Source organism: Sinohyriopsis cumingii, chromosome 18 (assembly GCF_028554795.1).
Source record: "Sinohyriopsis cumingii isolate HCF-2022 chromosome 18, ASM2855479v2, whole genome shotgun sequence".
Taxonomy (NCBI): domain Eukaryota; kingdom Metazoa; phylum Mollusca; class Bivalvia; order Unionida; family Unionidae; genus Sinohyriopsis; species Sinohyriopsis cumingii.
Window position 1 is genome coordinate 100699009 of NC_142978.1, and position 24011 is coordinate 100723019.

Genomic DNA, 24011 nt, shown 5'->3' on the forward strand with positions numbered 1-24011 from the left:
TGTCAAGATATGTGGAAAATTCTTTTCATAAAATAGATTTATGTTCCAACATGCAGTAATGTATCTTTGGAAAGGCAATTAGAATCTGATGAAATAATGTCTAGGATCCAAATAAAATAATTAGTTTCCTGATTAATATCTCTTGATACTTTACAAAGCTGAAAAATTCATATTTCACAAAGTTTTGCCAACAACAAAATATACTTAACTATGACATTTGTCACAAGTGTTGAGACAATAGAAATCTAAGTTTGCAGTTCCACCTATTGAATTAAAAAGCCATTCTTAATCTTTCCTCTGTGGATGTTTCCATTGTTGCAGAATTTGCCTTCTGACTGTGAATTCACTATTTTTGTGGGTTACAAATTTTAGTGGTTCACATGGCCATTGCTCCCAAAACCATGAAATTTGATACCCATAAAACAAATTAATACATGGTATTATATTAACTTTTAATTACATACAATTGTACAAAGTTGAGCAAAATTTATACTGAGCTGCTGCATAAACCATTAGGACAGACAGATATACAGACAGACATGCTTCAAAGATACAACAGAACTACTAACCTGCTCTTGACTACCAGGCATATTCTGACTACCAAGAGTCCCAATAGGTAAAGGAGGAGGAGGCATCTGCATCATCTGACTGACAGAAACAGGTTGATTTCCAGTGGATAGAATATTATGTTTTGACACCTGGGATGATAATGATGCAAGTACAGTTGGACTTGTCAAAGTCCATGAGGCAGATGTAAACATCTGACCGACTCCACCCTGCTGAGTGGACCATGTGGCAGTCCCCTGTTGGATAGATGGGTTAGATTTTTCTGGTGCTGACACAGGCAAACTCTTATGATATGGTATTTGCTGTGCCTTCTCTGCATTACTGCTTTGTTCTTTACTGTCTCTGACCTTGTCCATGAAATCCATATTCACTAACTGCATCACTGGTGGGGGCTTCTGACTGGATGCTGAATCTACACAGATGAAAGTATAAGCTTTTTTAGAAAGGCAATTTTAACATAGGCATATTATGTGGATAAGTCTCTTCATAACTTAGATACTGTAAAATCGCAAAAATTTGTGAATTTAAAATTTCATGGTTTGGGAGTAAACATGATTTCATAGTCATGGACATTACAGTATGAGGGATCAAACTATTTACCTTAATATTCAATCTACTATTTTTCATGGTGGATTTTACTTTGTAGTTATTTGTATCCCAAAAGAACCATAAAATCTGCCCTGAAATTACAGTCACCCCCCCAAAAAAAAACACACACGTGGTACACCATCTCGTGACCTTTTCCAGGCTAATGACCTTGATCATTGATAAAGGACCTCACCATTGTATGATCAAGTGTGGACCTGGGTAAAGTGTCATAAAAATATATGTCAGGTTAAATAGCTGCAGCCTGGAAAAGGAAACCAGCAAATGACATTCATTAGACAGTGGGGTATGACTGAATAAGCGAGACACTGTCAAGTCAAGATTCATGTATATAACAGTTTCATTAAAACATTTTCTTGGTTGAAGAGTTATACCCATATTAGGGCTTTACAAATTTTATAAAAATCAGCTTGGAAACTTGAACATGACCTTGAGAATTTGAGCTTGCCCCCCCAAAAAATGACAACAAAATCTCACCACTGAAGCATTAAAAAAAGTATAGTAAAATAAAGTACAAGATGTTTTTAGGAAATTGCATTATATTTTATGAATATAGAACTTTTACCTTCTTATTATTTTGTTAGCACCTTAAAACAATAAAACAATAATTATATTTATCCAAAAGATACATGTGTGATTTGGATTTTTAACAATTTTTCAGTCATATCACTACGATGTCTTCAGTGTGACATTTTGTAGTGATGTCTAGCACTGGGGCATCATGCCACAGACATGTAGCATGATGTCCCATCCAGTCACATTATCCTGACACCAGGCCGACCACTACTAACACTAACCTCTTAATGCTGAGCGCCATGCAAGGCAGCTGTTAGTACCATTTTTGTAAGTCTTTGGTATGACTCGGCCGTGGATCGAACCCATGACCATCCGCATCCGAGGCAGACGCTCTAACCACTAGGCCATCGGAGCGGCTACATCTTGATGAAAAAAGAAAGGGCTAGATTGTAGATATAGTTAAAACGATGATCTTCAGGTAAAAGACCCTATACTAAAAAGTTTAAAAGCCAAAAACAGAAATGTGTTAATTTAATCATGGTTTTATATATTTTTATATCTCTGTTTCCAGTTAAAAGTTAAACTGATCATGCTGATTTTAGTATCACTGAAAAGGTAAAACCAAGTCCCTGACTGAAATATTGCAATCTGAATTAATTCATTCATTGCTTTTTCTTCTGTGGACTGTTCTGTCCACTCACATGTCTGCTTCCACATTGACAACCCAACTTCTGAAAATGATTTGAGAACACTTATTTTGATCCATTTAATTATTTTCCATCCAGTAAGTGTATATCAGTCTCCTGTAATAAACACAAACGTTGTGTCAAATGTTGAAATCATAACTTTTTGACAAGGGGTGTAGTTACTGTACACAAAACAACTAGTTATTATGTGTCTATGTGGAAAAAATGTTATTAAAATATCTTCAGTGACTCAAAAAGTTCTTTTCAAAATGATTCACAGAATTATATTTTTCATTGCTGAGACCTTGTCCTGGAGGCAAGGGGGCATGGCTATGGCATGTGATACACTATCAAATATACTTGGACAAAGTTTCATTTAAATTTTCCAGCAGCTGAAAAATTGTTCTTTAAAGCATGCAAGGAAGAAAATTACATTTTCCTTTGCCATAACCATAACCTTGAGGAATGGGTCCATGGCTATAGCACATCTATTAGTGATATATACTTGAGCAAATTTTAATGAAATTCAAATGTTACAAGAAAGTTATGATCTGGACATGCAATGTGAATGAATGGATGAACAACACAATAATATACCAGTTTTAAACAGGAAAAACAAATCTAATTTATGTTTAGTGGCGACAGAGCTATTCCAGCTTTATCTACCAAAAAGAAAGGAACACCAATGGATTATTTTTCTATCGGTATTGGGTGCATACACAGATCAGGAATTTCTTTATGGTTTTCAAATTCCAACAAAAAAATACAATCCAAAACAAACATCTGAGCCATAAAGAGAACTTAAAAGGTTCTCTTCTGGAACTGAAAATATGGGATGTGGGGATAGGAATGGGGAACTCCCACCTTCATTCGAATAAATGGGGAATTTTGTAAGTATAGGGGGATTTAATGATTACTGAATACAAGTTTGCAAACATGTGCAATTTTCATGCATTTGGCACAATGTTTGGTAAGTTCTAGAAATTAGCACAAATCCCTGTCCATGGCTGGTTGACACAAGCCGCACTATACATAAATCTTCTCTACAATAATTACAGTGGTCCTCCTCTTACAATGCCACCCTTTCTGCACTGGGAATGTGGCCTACGAACAGCAGGGGTCTTTCCAAAAGAGGAACTATATTTTTATAAGTCTTGTAAGTGTATGTAGTAAGAAAGCTACAAGTAACATCAAAGCATTTAATATATTCATTTAAAAGTAACATTAATATTAAAAGGTTCTTGTATTAAGACTTATTTCAAGTGAACTTACATTATTAGTTCTTGATCCTTTAGTGTGAAAAGTGTATGGGATATTGTTTGCATGCACATTGCAAAACAATTTAAAAAAACGTCATTAAAATCCTGGTACAAACAGCTTTCCATTTATTCCATTTTTCCCACTGCTGCAGACAATTTTCATCTGTGACAATCTTATTTACTTGATTCTTTTCAAAATCAAACTTTTCAGCAAGAACTCTTGAACTTTTCCCCACTGTTGTCGAGTTGAATAACTTTAACTTTTTCTCCTAAACCACGAATTTTCCATTCATGTGATGACATGTTCAAGTTTTATGATGATTAATTCCAATGCTGTTAAATGTAATGTTATTTAATCCTGCAGACAAAACGTTTGTAAAATTGATTTGCCTTGTCCATAAAATAAGTGATATATATACTGTCACATGATTTTTCAGTCTTTGCCTGGTAGCCTGTTTTATTCAAGATTCATTTCTCAATTTTTGTGTGAATTCACAAAAGCTACATTTATCCTACACTGATCATGTGATGATCTTGACAGTTACCTCTGGTTGTAATCATCGAAAAGAACTTCGGCATTTGTAGACAATATTAACTTCAGTGGAACATGTTATAAGGGCTGTTACATTTAAACATACATGGTACACAGGGAAGGCAGTTTTAAAAAAATATGTGCTATGTGCTGGGGTACTTTGATTTCACATACCGGTAGTTCATATTAAAATTATAAGAAAATTATAAATTGCATCTACTGGTGAGTACCCCAAATTAAAAGTGCCTTCCCTGGGTCCCAAAAATGTTTTACTGGAACAGCCAAACTGTCCTTTAGCCAACACTTCTCCCAATAATGAAAACCTGAGATCAGGAAACGGACATCAGTGGAGATAACTGGATTACTTAACTTACCATATGAATTAAATATTGGTTTTTGTCACAGATAAATTGTGGCTGCTTGTGAAGGGTAAATTTGACAATTTTGGCCTAAAATGCTAGCTGCATGGAAGGTGTGGCCACCCATGAGGGATACTTTTGTACACAAACTCCTTGGTGCTAAGAAAATTGGCCATGCAGAGGAGGTGATGGTATATGATGGAGACCACTGTCTTTAAAATGAAACTCACTTTTCCCATGCAGAGGAGTTGACGGTATGAGGGGGGGGCAACTGTCTTTAAAATGAAACTCACTTTTCTCAGGCAGAGGAGGTGATGGTATAAAAGGGTGACCACGTCTTTAAAATGAAACTCACTTTTCTCATGCAGAGGAGGTGATGGTATATGAGGGGGGCCACGTCTTTAAAATGAAACTCACTTTTCCCATGCAGAGGAGGTGATGGTATATGAGGGGGGCCACATCTTTAAAATGAAACTCACTTTTCTCATGCAGAGGAGGTGATGGTATAAAAGGGGGACCACGTCTTTAAAATGAAACTCACTTTTCTCATCAGATATGCCATCTTGTTTTTCTTGTTTCTGTTTTTCCTTTTCACTGGCTTTTTCAGAGTGCATTTTTCTGATAACTGATGTAGGGGTAAATGCTGCAGGTACAGATGTCTGAAAAAGGAAATATAAAATGAATACATGCCTTTAAGATCATTACACGCTATTCAGGTTTTGCAAGTATTAATCATACAAAAAGAAGTTGATTGCCATTAGTGGAAACAAAGTTTTGAAATAAAATGTGTGTGTGTGTGTGTGTGTGTGTGTGTGTGTATGATTTGGATTTTTAACATAGCTTTAACAATTTTTCAGTCATATCACTACAATGTCTGCAATGTGGCAGTTTATAGTGATGTCTAGCACTGGGGCATCATGCCGCAGACAAGTAGCATGATGTCCCACCCAGTCACATTATCCAGATACCAGGCCGACCAGTCCTAACACTAAACTCTTAATGCTGAGCGCCAAGTGAGGCAGCTGTTAGTATCATTTTTGTAAGTCTTGAAATAAAATGTTACTTCAACAATACTTGTCCATTCATAAAACATTATTAGGAGAAAATCCACTATGTCATATATCCAGCCCTACCAAATGAGAAAAAGGAAATTAACCAGATCTTTAGCAATAACATGGATAGTGGCATTGGTGTCCAATTCCAACAATCATTAGTCACTCTTGGAGGAAAAGAACGTACTCCTCCAAGGATGTAACTGTGGTATACTCTCCCTGGGATGTAACTGCTGGAGCAGAAGTATAAACTCTTCCACAGATGTAACTGCTGTTGCAGAAGTGTATATTCTTCCATGGATGTAACTGATATATACTCTTCCACGGACGTAACTGCTGGAGCAGAAGTGTCTAATTTTTCATGGATGTAACTGCTGTATACTCTTTCCTGGGATGTAACTGCTGGAGCAGAAATATATACCCTTCCTGGGGATGTAACTGCTAGAACAGAAGTGTATACCTATCCTGAGATGTAACTGCTGGAGCAGAAGAGTATAGACTTCCACAGATGTAACTGCTGTATATACTTCCTGGGATGTAATTGCTGGAGCAGAAGTATATACCCTTCCTGGGGATGTAACTGCTAGAACAAAAGTGTATACCCATCCTGAGATGTAACTGCTGGAGCAGAAGTGTATAGACTTCCACAGATGTAACTGCTGTATATACTTCCTGGGGTGTAACTGCTGGAGCAGAAGTATATACCCTTCCTGGGGATGTAACTGCTAGAACAGAAGTGTATACCCATTCTGGGATGTAACTGCTGGAGCAGAAGTATATACCCTTCCTGGGATTAACTGTTGAAGCAGAAGTATATACCCTTCCTGGGGATTAACTGCTGTATATACTTCCTGGGATGTAACTGCTGGAGCAGAAGTATATACCCTTCCTGGGGATGTAACTGCTAGAACAGAAGTGTATACCCATTCTGGGATGTAACTGCTGGAGCAGAAGTATATACCCTTCCTGGGATTAACTGTTGGAGCAGAAGTATATACCCTTCCTGGGGATTAACTGCTGTATATACTTCCTGGGATGTAACTGCTGGAGCAGAAGTATATACCCTTCCTGGGATGTAACTGCTGGAGCAGAAGTGTATACCCATCCTGGGGATGTAACTGCTGGAGCAGAAGTATATACCCTTTCTGGGGATTAACTGCTGTATATTCTTCCTGGGAAGTAACAGCTGGAGCAGAAGTGTATACACTTCCACGAATGTAACTGCTGCATATACTTCCTGGGATGTAACTGCTGCATATACTTCCTGGGATGTAACTGCTGCATATACTTCCTGGGATGTAACTGCTGCATATACTTCCTGGGATGTAACTGCTGTACATACTTCCTGGGATGTAACTGCTGTATATACTTCCTGGGATGTAACTGCTGTACATACTTCCTGGGATGTAACTGCTGGAGCAGAAGTATATACCCATCCTGGGGATGTAACTGCTGGAGCAGAAGTGTATACTCTTCCATGGATGTAACTGCTGTATATACTTCCTGGGATGTAACTGCTGGAGCAGAAGTGTATACACTTCCATGGATGTAACTGCTGGAGCAAGTGTACACTCTGAGAATAGGTAGGAGTTATATCCTTCTACCCTCAAGTTGGCCCCATCTCATCTCCTAACTTATTCAGTAACTCCTGCGAGATTTGGACAATGGCAGACACAGATTAATGAAAAGCCAAGGTCTCAATAATAAAATATTCACTTCTGCGAATCCAGGTAAGCAAAATAACTTTCATCAGAACAGATCTGTTGTATGTCCTGAGAAGGTAGCCTGTTGCTCTGCTGATATTGGTTCCACCAGGTCAAATGTAGAACTTAGGACGAAAGGTCTCTCAGACAAAAGCTAGAGTGTCATACCAGACTTCCATACCATGGCTTGAATGATATCTGGTGAAGAACATTTTTGTTTGAATTATACACTGGTGGCAAGTGCCCAAAACTCATGAGCCATAGTTGCAGATACTGTCCTTTCCTTCTCTGAGTGAAAAGAACAAGTGAAATCTCCCTCTCCTGATTAGCTCAATATGTTTAAGGCACCACTTCTATGCCCTAACAGGGTTCTGAAGTTGACTTGGAAGTAAAGAACAACTAATTAAAAATGAACAATTCTAAGCAACAAAATAGTGTGTGTGTGTGTTTGTCCAGAAAGGTGGAGGGCTTATTTTAATTATGTAATACTTAACTGCTATTATGATGTTCCTTTTTTCCTAGTGCTAGTCTCCAATCTAAGTAAAAAAATTCCTTTCTCCAATTAGTAATTGGAGGTCTACAACACAGAATCCCAGTCTGATGTCTTCACCAGTTCTGCCATTTGGAATATGATGTCTTTGATTTGTACCAAGGATAAAGGAAATCAAAGCAGGGAAAGACCGGGGAATTCAGTAATAATAGCAGATAAGTATTACAGAATTGAACTTAGCTTTATCCCTAAAATGCACATTTTAATAACAGTAATGCACTACCTATAATTACACTGCTGTCATTTCCTGCCTGAAGGGAGATACCATAACAGATGCCAGAGAGAACTTACGATCCGTTTCCAATAGGATACTACAGTAGATTGGAAGATTATTTGCGGACAACTTGCTGGGATGACACAAATGGGCCTAATGCATACATGTCCTCACTCTGATGCTATATCAAATGATGGAAAAACCAAGAAAAGTGGAGCGAGACCACCAAAAGGCAGTTTTCATCAGATTTGAATTTCTTCAGAAACTGTCAAAAGTAGCCAATTATTTGCCAAAAAATACAGGCTGCCAAAGAAGTGAGACTAAGTCAAAGTTGACACTGAACACAGGCAATCCTAACCTGCTGATAATTAATTAATTTCACTCCTCCTAGTGGATGCTAAAGAAAAAATAGGACTGTCTTTAAGATAAGATTCTCAAAAGAAGCCTCACTCACAGGTCCATATGGAGGTTATGATAATGACCAATGAACACACAAGATTCCAACTTGGCATTAACAAGTGGGAGACTGGTCTCTGGATCTCAAAATACCTGAGAAGTTTCGAGAGGCGAGGTTACAGCCATATGATGGACCAAACTGAAAATTTAAGGATGCTACAGTTAGCACTTCATTAGCCCTTAATAGTGGAAGCTGAATAAAATAAATCTTCATCCATTGTTAAATAAGGGTTGGTACAAAGTGCTGCTGAATGCATCAATAGCCTCAAATAGACATTACAAACCTTGGAGTTTTCAAGGTAACAATTCTAATTCAAGAATTTTTCAAGGTTGCAAGAACTATGACTAACCGACATAAACTGCAGTAAGTACTGACATGTATTGGAAGTACTACTGATTACTGAAATTGAGAATTATGACAACCAAGGTTAGCTGATTTTATGACATGATAGAAAATAGAGATTGCAAAATGTCTTTCTAAAAAGAGGATAAAGCAAAAATGAGTAAAAATGTTGATGGACTTGACTTCTCTTTGATTACAAAGCTCCATGTAATCACTCAACTTGAGAAAATGCACAAAAAGGATGACATCGGCAAGGCCTCTCGACCAGATATGCTGACTAGGCAAATGTTGAAGAAATAATTGGTAATGATGGGAGGAAGACAACATTTTAGCACATCTATTTCCAAAACAATCAAAAGACATATTTAACATCTTTGTTTTTGCTTGAAAGGAAGGGCTGCATTTGGTAGTGGACTTTCTCCAATGTATTATGATTTGGAATTATATTTGAAGAAGAAACATATATGGGAGTAAGGCAATTGTGACAAATACAGCAATACTGAGGAAAAAAAAATGTATACATAAATTGTAATGTTAAACTTTTCGGTGCAAGATCTTAAGCAAGTTTTCTTTGTAACGCTCGATCTTGCAAGAAAGAAAAGTTGGAATATTTTAATTCTGATGCAAAATATTGCTCAACAAAACCTCACTCAACCCCAATAAGAAAAGTTATGGCAAATCTTCTTGCTTTTAAGTGTACAAGTCTTATCCTTTACAGCCGATGAAAATTTTCCATGATGTTCACTCTTGTCAGCAAAAGAAGTGTTGCAAACTGGAATCAAACACAAAAACTGACTCACTAAAAAAGAAATCTGTATGAAAGAAAAAAGTAAACTGTATTTTGCAGTCTAAAATGTATGCATGCATTAACATTTAACAGCCTGTCAGTTCAATAATAGCTACATGGTTTCAATTAAAAGTTCAAGATGGTAAAACTGCACCAACAACTTAAAAGATAAACCCTTCCAAAAAAAAAATGAAAACATGAAGTACTACAAGATAAACTCTTCAGAAATATTTTAAACATGATGTACAACAACAACAAAAAAGGGCAAAAAGTGTTAAAATTCTGAAAGGAATGAAATCGTGATTGATAAATTTGGCCACCCTACCTTTGTTTGAGAAGACGAAGATGTTATAGGGGTTTCAGCCATTGTCTTCACTGCAGCTCCTTGTGGGTTGGGAGACTTTCCTCTGAAGTAATAAAAGGTTTATTGCAACAAAAATTTCTATTACAAAGCCTCAAAGAGTTTGATAAGCAAGAGTCCCTCAAAGGGTCTAATGCTCTACTGACTGAAAATAATTTTCAGGAATTAACAAGGTCATATCTTGTTTTTAACTGCAAAGTGCAAAGACCATCTCTGATATTCTTGTGCAATAACCGGATTTTCAAATTGATCACTGAGCTGACTATACCGGACTTCAGATTGGCACTTTTTTGATTTAGGGCCAACCAAACATCATTTGAAGTCTTTTGACAAACCCCAACCACCACCAAAATCCCATGTTTGATATGACCATCAATTAAGATTTTCAAAATAACCATCATGGCAAAATATTGGAAGCTCAACTGGAACCTTTAACTAATAAGATAATAACAAGTCTTTTGGTGAAAACCCAATTCTCATATGAAAAAGTATTCAAGATATATACTGACAAGATTTTCATGATAACTGCTAAGGCACCCATATTGGTTGTCAGAACAGGAAAGTTTTCATTTAGGACCAACAACATAACAAATCTTCTGGTGAAAACTCCAGTTTAAAAGCTTTTCATTCAGGTGGCTATCCACAACAATATTTTCAAGATAGCTACAGTGGTGGCCATACTTGATTCCTGAGTAGTACCATTTTTATTTAGGGCCATCTAGACCTAGGCATGATTGTGTGTGCAAAATTTCATGGCAATCCTTCAAGTAGTTTCGGAGTAGCAATAACAAACTTGTGCTAACAGATCGATGATGTAGACAGACAACAGGCCATCACAAAACGTGTCTAGTATATGACCAGTAGATCTAAAAAAATATAATAATTCAGAGAATAAATCCAATATATACTGAAAAAATAAAAAATATTTAAAATTAAATATTGAACATTTTAATAAAATTTATACTTTTCTTGAACAATCATATCATTTTTGCTGCATTTATTTTCCACTCAAGACTTTAAATAATGTATGCATCTGTTTGAACATACTAAGGTCGAAATGTGTAAATTTCAGTCAGTTTCCATTAGGCACTGACAGAAAGAATCTATCGAATTCTGTAGAAATTGTTCATATATTTTCTTCTCATATACAGCACAGAAAGAGTTTCATACAGGTACATATTCACAATGCAATCACAGCCTACGGTTTACACATCAGACCTTTCCTTTACCTCTCTTGTTGTCTCTTGTAGAATCTCTCCTTCTGATCCTCCAGCTGTCTCTTGATTAAGGCATTTTGCAGAATGGCCTGGGTGTGAGCAATCAGCTCTTGTGGACTGGGAACTCTGGGTACAGACGGAGGTCTAATAGTGGCAGTAGTCTGGAAAATAAACAATTGTAACTTACAAAGCTCACATCCTAAAATATATGCCATAATGGGACACTAAAACAATATCGAATCAATACAAAGTGTTTGCAATCATATTCATCAATAATATCTCAAAACTGTTATTCCTCCAATGTGAAAATCATTTAATAAAGCTGCTGCTGGTGACTCATTTTTTCCAGCAACCCTGTGTAAAATAAGACAGGGAAAAAAAGTAGGAGAAGATAAGGATTTTTGATATAAAAAGTTCCATATTTATTACTGAAAAAAAAATCAAACCTTTACCTGACTTGCCTTCATAAACCTAACAAATGCATGATCTTACTGAAGTACTTGCCATCTCATTTTTTAGGTTGCCTGTATCTTCTTAAACACCTAGCTTAACATCATGTAGACCATCTCTGAATTTGCTTCACTATAACTATTCATGCAGTAGTTGATAAAATTGAGAAAAAGTAGGGACAGGCGATTGAAATGCTGAGAGTCCAACCTATACAACAGGCATCATTTGAGGGGAGAAAGGCTGGATTCCAGATTCCCTATATGTCTTATCTCAGCCTGAAAGCAGCACAGCTAGTGATCACATGATCCATGACAATTATACCTGGCTTAGAAGAAGAGTACTAACTCTTCTGGTAGACAGCTTTTATGGGAGAATCTGGTGAAAACATTATACTATGCTCATAAGGAGGCTGCGCCGGCATCACCTGGGTTTGGTGATCATCTGGACAGCTGTCGATAAACACACCTGATTCAAATCTCATCCCTGCGAAACAAAATCTCCCAAGATAAATACTTGACAAGTTTGTGCATGTCTGACAACAGCTTCTATTATAGGGTTAGAAGGGTGATATTCTTTTTTGATTCATTCATCAGGAGAGTCATTTTCTTGTTCCACAACTTTTCTTTGTGCTTTATGTAATGCTTGGGGGTGTGCACATGTTCCTGCATGGTCACTTCTCTCAATATATCTATCAAAGAGAAAGAGCTTATGATAACTCTCTAACTGCCTTCTTAAACTTAAAGCAGTCTATTCCTGGCTACAAAGCCTGGTTGTATCATTAGGATCATGTAAGCATCTGTTCTGAACTGGAGATAGTTCTGGACCAATGAAAGGGCATGCACCTTGCTCACCCTGCATGGCAAAGCTACAGCCAAAGCTATCAAGAAACCGATTTTGTAGCGTCAGTGCCATTCCTGTTAAAGATGTGAACTTATCTGAACCGAACCATGTCAAAACACACAAATGATTCCATTTTGGAAAGAGGGTGTGGGATTTTGTTCAAGTCATAATTGTCTAGCAGGTCAGATAGATCTTTATCATAACTGAGAACCCCTTTGCCATGATGCCTGAAAATGTCGGATATAATGAAGCAGAAGCCTTTGATGGCAATCAGTGCCAACAATTTCTCCTTGTACAGCCAAAGAACAAAAGTCATCCATGTGAAGAACTGTAGCACTCAAAGAAGCGATGTTGCTAAGTTTGCACCAGTTACTGAATACATGCCACTTTCCCAAATAAACCTTCAAAGTGGATGGCTTTCTTGCTCTCAAGATTCTTTCCAAAATCAAAGGTTTAAATTCTTTGCATCTTAAGACTCCCCTGTTAAGAGCCTGGCATGAAGGACAAGTCAATCTGAACTGGGATGGAATACCTGTGACCACAGTTGTTTCAGATTTGGCCTGGATGGAATATTCCCAGACATATCTATTGCCAAACTGAGTAGACATTTGACCCAGGACCTGACCCATCTGAGGAGTTATCAGAATCATTGTGCAGTCCTGAACCCTCAACTTCTGTATTATTTTTAGTACCAAGACCATGGGTGGATAGGCAGTGTTTGTGACTCCTTGCTGCAAAAAGACTGAACATTGGACATTTCCAATTCATCTGAGACCTTGATGATATAAACCCATATTTATGAGATCTTAATGTTATAAGCTCCAAGTTTCATCACATTCAGATTAGAAATATGGCATCAAGAAAGGTAAAAGGCAACCACTGAAGAATGACATAGAAGCACAACAGACTTGGAGCCATACCATAAACTCATTTTGCCTTACAGCCAGTTGAGCAGAAAATAAATAGTTAAATTAAGGAATAAAACAATGTACAATAAACTAACTTACCGCAAGTGTTGTAGGTTGACCAGTTGGAGACTGTGCAAGTGCCGATCTCTGACTTGGATGAATAGGTGATGGAGCACTAAGGTGCATGGGTGGTTGTTGGCTGAACACTGCAAATTGACAAAAGAAACTGATGTGAAATGTGAAATATAGATTCTACATTATAAAATCTTTAGAAGCTTAAATTCTGCATAATAACTGTAAATTACAAAACTTTTATTCCCAATAATAATAATAATAATGGAAAGAATACTAATGATAACCTAATATGCAAGTTACAAAAGTTTTTTGTCAAAAAAAAAAGCATCATTTTCTGAATCTGCTAAAAATATAATGTTATACAGTACTTACATATCTAAGTGAAAGGTATGATATCAGGCTCTTCACTTGGTGGTAGATGACTTATAAAATTATGGCAAAAAGTTCCATATGATTCCAATTTTTTTATCCCCATGCTAAGTGAATGATGCTCTACTGGGTGAAAAGAATTTCCAGGAATTCAAATAAGCCCATTTCCTCCCTTTAATTGTCAATATTCTTCAGTGCTAACAAGTCTCAAATTAGCTGCTGTGGAACACATATTGGATGTCAGTGTCAGCTTAGGACCATTTTTCAAGTAGTACAATGTAGACATTGTCAGAGGTGTTTTGGTGTCATAATGATCATCTATTAAGGGGGAGTAATGACAACAATAAAATTTTTAGGACAGTCGTCATGGCAGCCATATCTGATGTATGACTGGAACCATTTTTTAATTTATATGTAGAACCTACTTGGTACCATAAGAATTATATTGGTGAAAATTCCATGTTGATACAGCCATCCATTTGGAGAGGAGTAGAGATAATATTTTCAAGCTATGACTTTCCATTTAGGATAAGCAATAACAAGAATTTCAAGATGACTGCTGTTGTGGCTATAATGGATGATGAATTGGTACCATTTTCAATTAAGACCAGCCAGACATCAGAAGGATATCAGGATTTGACTATGTATGTATTTTGCATTGCATAAGCTGCAATGGACTTTGAGAAATCCCTAAACCTCTGCAAGTACTCTGATACGAACATTCTGAAGAGGATAAAACTTTCAAAAAATCAACTCCAAAATCTAACATCGTTCCAGTTTGTATAGGAATAGGAACAATAGGAATTGTTTTAGTAAATTACATTTTTCTGAAAATACCCACCCAATTTCATTTGCATTAACATTAGAAAATAAACTCTGCTACCTCCCAAATTCAGCTCTCTAGAACTCTCAATTCCAGACCTCATGTAAAAGCAACAAATTTCATCTTCCCCACTAATATAACAAGGGGAAGCAACTCTTACATAGTACCTCTTAGGTGGCTGCCCATATAACATATGCTCTTGAGGTTAAGCTTGAGCAAAGCCACAAGAAGGATGCTTGTTTTTAAATGGTACATGTGACAAGGCTTGAATAGTAATGTGATTGGGTCAAGTAGTCTTTAAGAAACAACATTTACTACCAATAATTACCCTATCCCATTAACATTACTACTTTTGGTGTGATGGTATAGGACTCTTTTGAGGTTGCATGCATAGATATATTTTAATGATCAATGTATTGTGTTATGGCTGTATATGCAATAATGTCAAGAGAAACTGACCAAACTGAATAGGTACATATTTGTTAATGCCTAAGACAACTACAATACCAAGGGTATAATGTGTGTGGGTGTGTGTGATTTGGATTTTTAATGTAGCTTTTAACAATTTTTCAGTCATATCGCTACAATGTCTGCAGTGTGGCAGTTTATAGTTATGTCTAGCACTGGAGCATCATGCCGCAGACATGTGGCATGATGTCCCATCCAGTCACATTATCCTGACACCAGGCCGACCAGTCCTAACACTAACCTCTTAATGCTGAGCGCCAAGCGAGGCTGCTGTTAGTACCATTTTTATAAGTCTTTGGTATGACTTGGCCGGTGATCGAACCCACGACCTCCCGCATCCAAGACGGACGCTCTAACCACTAGGCCACCGGAGTGGTACCAAGGGTATAAAATAAACCAGATCTTGAATTTAATATAAATTTCATTTGTAGGATTAGTACATTAAAAATGTACTAGCATGGCTGAATCTCCACTACTCCTCCCCTCTCCAAAACTGACCATCAAACTTGAAACTTAACTAGTCATAAGACTACTGAAACTATTAGTCCAACAACATATTAACAAGCCTGAAACTAGCTGATTACCTGAAGTCCTCAAAAACTTTCTTGCACTTTTGTACAGGTAAGCTAATAATAATCAGGGAATCCTGCTAGCTACAGGTATTCAAGAAAAATGCTGGTTAACCCATCTATAAATACATAAAAACATCTGCTGGACATTTGACTTGTGGACTGGAAGCCTAATTATCCAATCCTGGGGTAGTCATGCAATCTCTGCTACTTTTAAGCCCCTGGAAGGATTACAAACCACTTTAAAATGAGAAGATTCTGTATACTTACTGATAGGTGATGGTACTCTGGGTGATGATGGCGGCTGCTGAGAAAGAAGTGTCGGCTGTTGCATGATTGGCGAAGGTGATGGAACATGTGTCGATGAATTCAAAATGGGCAAAGTTTGCTGGGAAAGTGGTGGTGTTGGAGATGCAGGCTTCGTTATGATTGTAGGATTTTGCTTGATAAAGTTCATGATTGGATCCCCTTGTGACAAACGCCTCTGAAGGAGAACTGCTTGTGGCGCAATCTGAGAATGGGTTGGTTGTGTCTGTGTAGTGGATGCTGGTAGAGGAGGCTGATGTGAATGTGGTGGTGGTGCTGTCAGAGGATTTGGCTGCTGAATTGGAGTTGATACAGAAGTCTGAAGAACTGGAGATGGTTGTCTTTGTTGGGAGAGATGATTTTGGTATCGCATCTGTTCTAACGTCTGCTGCCGAATATGCAACTGTTGCTCCTTGTTCCGCTGCAATGCCTGCATAGCAAATGTATAATTATCTGGCGTGTAATTGCAATGCCTGCATAACAAAGGTATAATTATCTGGCGAGTGATTGTATAAGTATGATCTAACTTAAACCAGCAGTCTGAGAATCTAGGCTTAGTAACCATATGGGTTACACTGGAAGACCTTACAATGAATGGTTATTTCCTACTCGATGCAATTAAGGTTTAACGACTAATCACCTGATTTTCTGACTAAATAAGAACAACCTTTCACCAACCTTGACCAACTACTGTTCACAATTTATCTGAAATGGGACACTTAGAAATGGGACACTTAGAAATGCAATGGGCACCTGCTATGGTGAAGACCTGTGTTGTGTACTCCAAACTAACTGCTAAAATGAGATGTTCATTCAAATAACTAACACTATCAGAGTTCATGGATGTTTATTACTCCTAATTATCACCATACTGTTATCACAGAACAATGCACTTTTGTGTAATTGTATTTAATACTGCAAAGAAAGCCCCAAATATTGTCAGGTATCTTAAATGTTTCTTAAGTTTTTGTCAGGAAATTAAGTATTCATGTGCTTGGCCAAGATCATGGGTCCCAAAAGTATTACATATATACCAAACTTGAAAATATATAAACAACATTTTTTATGCACTGGTTGCATAACTTTGAGTTTATATTTAATGAAAATTTATAAAACTGACCTCAGAGTTTCATATTTTGAGTAAAAACATGAGAGAAAAACAACACATTGAAAAAGTTGTCATAATCAAATTTGTTTTGCATAAAACAACTTTGGAACTCCACAGACATGAACAATGTGCAAATGCTTGTAGTTAAATGGCAATATCTGCACATATTTTAATGATGTAAGGTAGTTTCATGTGCTGCAGCCATGATGTTTAGAGAACTATCTGAGTGCCACAATAAAAGGTCTTCATGTGAAACAATAGATTCCACATATAATGTCACAGACACAAAATTCAATACATTGAAATTAAATATGAACCTTTATTACAGGCTGTATCTGTGTAATAAAAAGGTTTTAGCATGTTTTATTATCTGTGGGCTATTAGTTTGTTCCTGTGTCTTTGCTGAAATTATACAGGACAGTAAATGTTGTTGTTGTTGGGTTTAACACCATTTTCCAGCACACAATAGGCTATACTTGGCAGCCAGTATTAATGGTGGAGGAAGAACACAGGAAAACCCCGGAAAGAACCACCAACCCACAAGAAGCTACTGGCAAGCTTTCTCACATACCCTCATTAGCTGAATCCGAGACTCAAACCCATGCAGACAGAGGTGAGATGGCAGTGATCTGTAATGAAGAGCGCTTCAGACCACTCGGAGGCCCCGACAGTAAATGTACACAGTATGTTGGACAAGACAAGTTATATGTGTGCCTAATATTTCCAGGTCCTAAAGTTTGCAAAATTTTAAAGGTATGTTTTTCTGTCATTTGATAATATGTTATTTTGTGTTAAGTGTGCATAATGAATAGATAGATGGGCAGACAAACACATTTAAGAATTCTGTATACTATGAAGCATACCCCTTGTCCCTATGTGTACCAAATTAAATGGAAATATCTTGGAATGGTTTTAGAGTTGTGCTCTGGAAACAAAAACATCAATAATGAATGGATGATGGATGGTTCAACAACAGATCAAAATATTAGAAGTATTGAAACATAATAATCATGAACAGCGAAAGACATAATATGCTTATCAAGTTTCACATATATATGTTAAACATTTTGGAGTTTTTGCCTTGGAAACAAGTGTGGGTAATGGATGGTCAACAAATGGATGAAAATATAAAATTATACAGAACAATAGTGAATAGCAAAAAAGACCACTAGTTCAATATATGTACCAATTTTTACAAAGATGTCTTTAAAAAAAAGTTTTTGAGTTATGGATTGGAAATGAAAGTGTGGATAATGGATCAATGGATAAACAGACAAATGCACATGAACTACTGAAATTCAATTTCTAGCAGCTGGAGAAATATACGTCTGTATGTCACAGCTTAACACATTTTTGTACCATGGATATATGTGTATTATTAACTACTACAAATTCATAATTTTTCATTGGAATAAATTTCTTTGAATTTTGTGGTTGCTGTAAACCTTGCATTTAATGACCCAATGAACAATGACCATACTACGAAAACAATGACCCTACTACAAAAACAATGACTCCTTCCCCATTCCATACATTTGCAAAAACCATTAAAAATTATACGAATGAAGAATGATTTCACTACTTCAATCAATTTTAAATATGTTAATACCCCTGCTTTGCACTTCTTTGCTTCAGGAAGTGTTTGCCTAACCAAAGTCAGAGCTTTTTTCACAGGATTCTTTTCCTTCCAAACGACTACTTTTTGCTAAATTCTGAACTGCAGAAAAAGTACAGCTTGTACAGAGTAAAAGTAGGACAGTTTAAACTTAAATTTATTAAATTAATATCTGTATCAGTTATATAATATCCATAAAACAAAAATCTCTCATATTACCTGAATAAATTCATTCTGTGCTGCAGAGCCTAACTGCATTGGTGGTACTGGCAGGGGCATCATGGATGTGATGGGTGACATTGGTCGATCAATTTCTGACTTGAGCTGTCATAGTAAGAGGGAAATGTTCTAAACCTATTTATTTTGTCCAATTCATACACTTCAGTATTAAAAAGTTTTAATTTTGAAACATCGGATTACATTTGTTCTAAAGATTTTATGTGTGATAAGCCTCAACTGCCCAAGATGCCTGAACTAGGAGCCAAAAATGATGAGAAAGCTTGTGATAGTTTTGTTTGTAAGCCATCATTACTACTGAGGAACTTCAAAAACGGCAACAATTATATATGAAGTTTATCACACATGCATGCTGGTAACATGCAAAATATTCATCTCTGGCTGCTGGAAGACTATTTGTGGCACTGTAGAAGCGCAAAACAAAATATTTAAAAAAAGGAACTTTAGAAGGAGGATACAATAAATTCCTGAGCTGAATCAATCATGGAACAAGTGAACTATGAATGGCACATTATATATACCTGCCACATGTTAAGCTTTACGTAAAAACTTTAAGTGGGGTACAGATGACTTTCATGATTACTGACCAATAGGTCTCAATGACCTCAATCTTTGGTACATGTGCTCTTGAGCTAAACTTAATGAGCAAAACCCATTATTTTCCTTGTAGACTTACCAGGATTGTGACCTTTATATCAAATAATCTAAAGGTTTCTTTATTACCCTAAGTGGAAGCCATCTATAAAGTTTGGTCAAGGACCTTACTCTAGAAAAAAATTATTCAACAAAACCCATTGTTCCCTTTATTTTTGATCTTTTAGAAACTAAAGTCTCCTCTTCCCATACCCTAAGTGCAAGCCTTCCACAAACTGGTCAATTTAAGTGGTTAATAAATAATTGTTTTGTGCAGAAACAATGTTTCTTTCCGTTAGTTGCCATGACCTTTGACCCAAGCACAAGCCATCCACAAAGTTGCTCCCAGTCTGTTATGAAGAGCTAATGTTCTTGTGGAGAAACCAATTAACCTCTTTAAGTAACAGTGACCCTGATCATTGACCTTTCAACTCAGAAATCAATAGTTCTACATTACCCCAAGTGGGCACCTATCAAAAAGTTTTAGTAATTAAGATGACAGAAAACTCAAGGTGCTACATGAAAACCTTTTTCTTTCAGTCACAGTGACCTTCATCTGTGATCTTTTGACCCTGAAGCCAGTAAGGTTCTTCCAAGTGCAAGCCATTACAAAGTCTGGTAACTGTAGATAGTGGAAAAATTGAGTTAATGTGTGGAAACCATTTTCCTTCTTTCAGTCAAGGACCTAAACTTTTGGCTTCTTGACCTCAAAATCAATAGGGTTCTTCCTTACCCCAAGTGCAAGCCATGCACAAAGTTAGGTAACTATATGGTAGACGACTCAAGTTACTGTGCAAAAACAAAACTGGTAACAGACAGATGGGTGGATGGACAGACTCTGGAAGGACAAGATAAAATAACAGCAGACAAAATAAAAAAATATGCCAATGGCACAAGACAGTTTACAGCAACTTGGTGCAACAGTTACTTAGAGATGACAGTTGTTGTTGTTGTGAGGTTTAACACCATTTTTCAGCATATGACAAGCTATACATAGCGGCTAATATTAATGGTGGAGGAAGAACCCAGGAAAACCCTGGAAAGAACCACAATCCAACGAGAAGCTACTGGCAAGATTTCTCACATACCCACATTGGCCGAATCCGAGACTCGAACCCACACAGACAGAGGTGAGATGGCAGTGATCCGTACTGGAGAGCGGTTTAGACCACTCAGCCACTCGGGGACCCTGAGATGACAGGTTAGCTTTCATACTTGTGATCTGACAACAGCAACAAATGCATGACACCAGGCACATGCATATATATTGGAATTTATCTAGATGACTTGCATAAAATTATATATTCAGCAGGAAACCTGGTACATAGCATCACAACAACAACCCAAAGGATCACTGTATTCCAACTACATATGTTTCTAAGCATGACTATATTTAATATGAAAATAATAGGGTAAAGATGGGTAACTCTGGTTGCCCAAGTAAACAAGATTTATGGGCAGGGTTGGTTTGCACCAACCTTGAGTGGCTGTTTTTGAATTTTCAACATTGTCAGAGACTAAACTGTTAAGCCAATACATACTTAGTGTCAAGTATTACTAGTTACATGTTGCAGAATGTAGACTAAAACTGGTTACTGTTACATTCAAAAGACCCCCCACAAACAATTTTGTTGACTTTGTCAGAGTATTTAATAAAATTATACTAATGTACATTGGTTTATTAAAACATTATAACTATGATAAACATCCATGAACTTTACAGTGATGGTTAAGAACAGCATTAATAGAATGTATAATAACTTACCTGTCACCAATCTTTAACTTTGAGCACCATTTTCACAATAAATAATGTGGTACATAAAAACTTTATATCTTAACTTGATGGATTTGCCATTCATTAAATAACTGGTATTAACATAGGAAAATTAACTATCCTCCATAGATTTCTTGTCTGAAATTAAGAATTTTTCTTTAGAAAAAATCTTACTCAAAAGACTAAGTGAACAAAGCTGAGTTGATTCATATTTCAGTCCTCTATTATGAGTATATATTGCTTCCAGAATAGATTGTGCACCTTTTATTTTACCCAAGTTATCATTTACTCTGACTGGAACAATGTCATTATCATACATTCTAATCTCTACTCAAGAAGCAAAAATTGAAAACACGTGCAGAAATGTATTAAAAAGAATCGAAGAATTTACTGACATCATGAAGGTTTATAGCAGGAAGCTAACAATGCAAAAGCTTTACCAAATGACAACCTGACAACTTTCGATTCGGCACTAAAATTGTTTAACATCATGAGGAACCCTATAACCAGCCAATCAATGCGCTACAACTGCACTCTGACCAGCAATTTTAACCAGTGAAAAATGGCTTTTATCAGAATATATTTATACTGATGAATTATTGACAATGTTGTTATAGAAAAGATTTATTGAAAATGACAGATTTTCCAATATAATGATAATACCCATCTTGACCCTATATAAAGCTAGTGATTTAAATCAATGACAAAGAACTCGGCACAAAAACACTGATCTCTTTTTCTTGAGTCTAATCCAAGGTGTGGGGATAAATATCAGGCCCATCACATACTGGAAGTTTTGGTGATTCAACTGGAGTTGCAGCCCCTGCTTTCATTAGACTGATAAGCTTATTGAAGGCTGTCAGATCCCCTTCCTCCTGTTGTTCCACCATGGATCCAGACTGATGTGATGTGGAATTGTGTATGAAATTGGGTGGTGGGGTGGAAAGGCTAACATTTGACTGGTTCTTCATTGTTGAACTGAGCCCATTTTCTGGTTGTGGCATGGTGAAATCTCCCTCTATTTCAGCCAAAGTCTTCACTCTACCATCTGTAGAAAGTATGTAGAACCGACATGAGATTAAGTATGGAAACAGCACTGAGAAATAAGTCAGTGTCAAAGAAATATAAAACAAAGAATTAAGACTAATTAATAAAACAAGAGATTAACATACCAAGACTAAAGATCAAAAATGAAAATCTCTGGGAAATATTAATATGATAAGAAAAAAATATGTACACAAAAATACGAGAGTATTCTCTGAATTCTCAAAATATTTTGTCACTTATAACATATCACATGCAAAGGAGACGATAAAAAACATTTTTTAAAAGTCTCAGCATATGGCACTACTTTCATTTAGGACCAGTTAGATATCATAACTATAGTACAAGTCACATGGGTCATGTATGTGCATTTACTCATTTAAAATTAAATATAAATTGTTCTTTTAAAATTTAACACCAATTTTCTTAAACCGAAGTCTAATCAATCCTGATAATTGAATGCTCTGCACCTTAACTGTCACCAAGAAACTTCCAGACTAAAATTATCTATCGCTATGGAATTTTGCATGGGTGGCTATGTACTAAACTTTGGTCAAAATAAGAGCACATAGAGTGGAATTGTCACAATCGAGGGTAGTACAAATTTGTTTATCAATATGCATAGCTTTCATTGTGACATCACAGTGTGTGACATTCAATCCGGATTGTACTGTATCACACCTTTAGATTCATTTCATCCAAAAAAATGTATACGAACTTTAACATTGATTTTGCCATATGCACTTCATGGGGTTTCTAAATAATGACCTTCCAAAGAAATACGGATGTATACGAATCCTAATGAAGTGAACACTTGCCACTTAGAGGTATGTAGAATCAAATTCTAAAAAATTATACCCATTAGCAAAAGTTGGTGTTGAATGCCTACATGGCCTGTGTGACTTGTTTTATAATCTCCTGATGAAAAAGATGTCAAAATGACTTTCTGTTTACAAGGAGCAGCAAAAACTATTTTCAAGGCAGCTGCCATGGTGCCATACTGGATGAAAGATCACCACCATTTTCACTTAGGACCAACTACCATTACAAGAAATCTGCTGGTGAAAATGTCAATATGACTTTCCATCTTGGAGTAGCAATAACAAGAACTTTGAAATGGCCACTTCAACTTTAACACTTATTTCAGCAAATATTTTATTTTAGACTAGCTAGACATCATAAGAATTCTGTTGAAAAGCATACATTGATATGGTTTATGATCAGGTTGAGTTGTGGTAAAAAGATTTTCAACGTGACTGCTGTGGTTTCATTTAGAACAGAGTTCATCCACTTTTTACAACAAAACTTTCCAATCTTTTTTTTTCTTCAGATTTATTCCTGGATGAAATTAGTTTTTCTTTTCTTCAAGATTCACTTACCACCATTACTTTGCATAGAAAATGTGCATTTAAACAAAAAGTTTTTCTATTTTTAGACATCTCCATAACATCTGAATCAGAACATACCCATGTACCAGGATGCACCCCTAGAAACAAGTGTAACTAAAGATTTACTCTGCTCAACTGCATATGATGGTATGAAGACAAAAATTCGGACAATGGTTGCTTTAAATTTTGACAAGAA

The 24011-nt window shown here is 36.4% G+C and overlaps 1 protein-coding gene across 4 annotated transcripts in view; it reads right to left on the reverse strand.

Moving 5' to 3' along the window:
* Positions 1–24011, reverse strand: part of LOC149777595 (uncharacterized) — a 100229-nt gene that overhangs the window by 32614 nt on the left and 43604 nt on the right. For 2 of the 4 annotated variants that reach the window (XM_089942231.1, XM_089942229.1), the window contains exons 13-20: positions 22172–22431; positions 18959–19063; positions 15981–16446; positions 13506–13612; positions 11221–11369; positions 9956–10037; positions 5067–5184; positions 570–979 (exon numbers count right to left, since the gene is read on the reverse strand). In XM_089942231.1, coding sequence (XP_089798357.1) covers positions 570–979; positions 5067–5184; positions 9956–10037; positions 11221–11369; positions 13506–13612; positions 15981–16446; positions 18959–19063; positions 22172–22431 — 1697 coding nt within the window. The remainder of the gene's footprint in view (positions 1–569; positions 980–5066; positions 5185–9955; positions 10038–11220; positions 11370–13505; positions 13613–15980; positions 16447–18958; positions 19064–22171; positions 22432–24011) is intronic. The other 2 variants (XM_089942233.1, XM_089942232.1) reach the window with 2 other exon arrangements.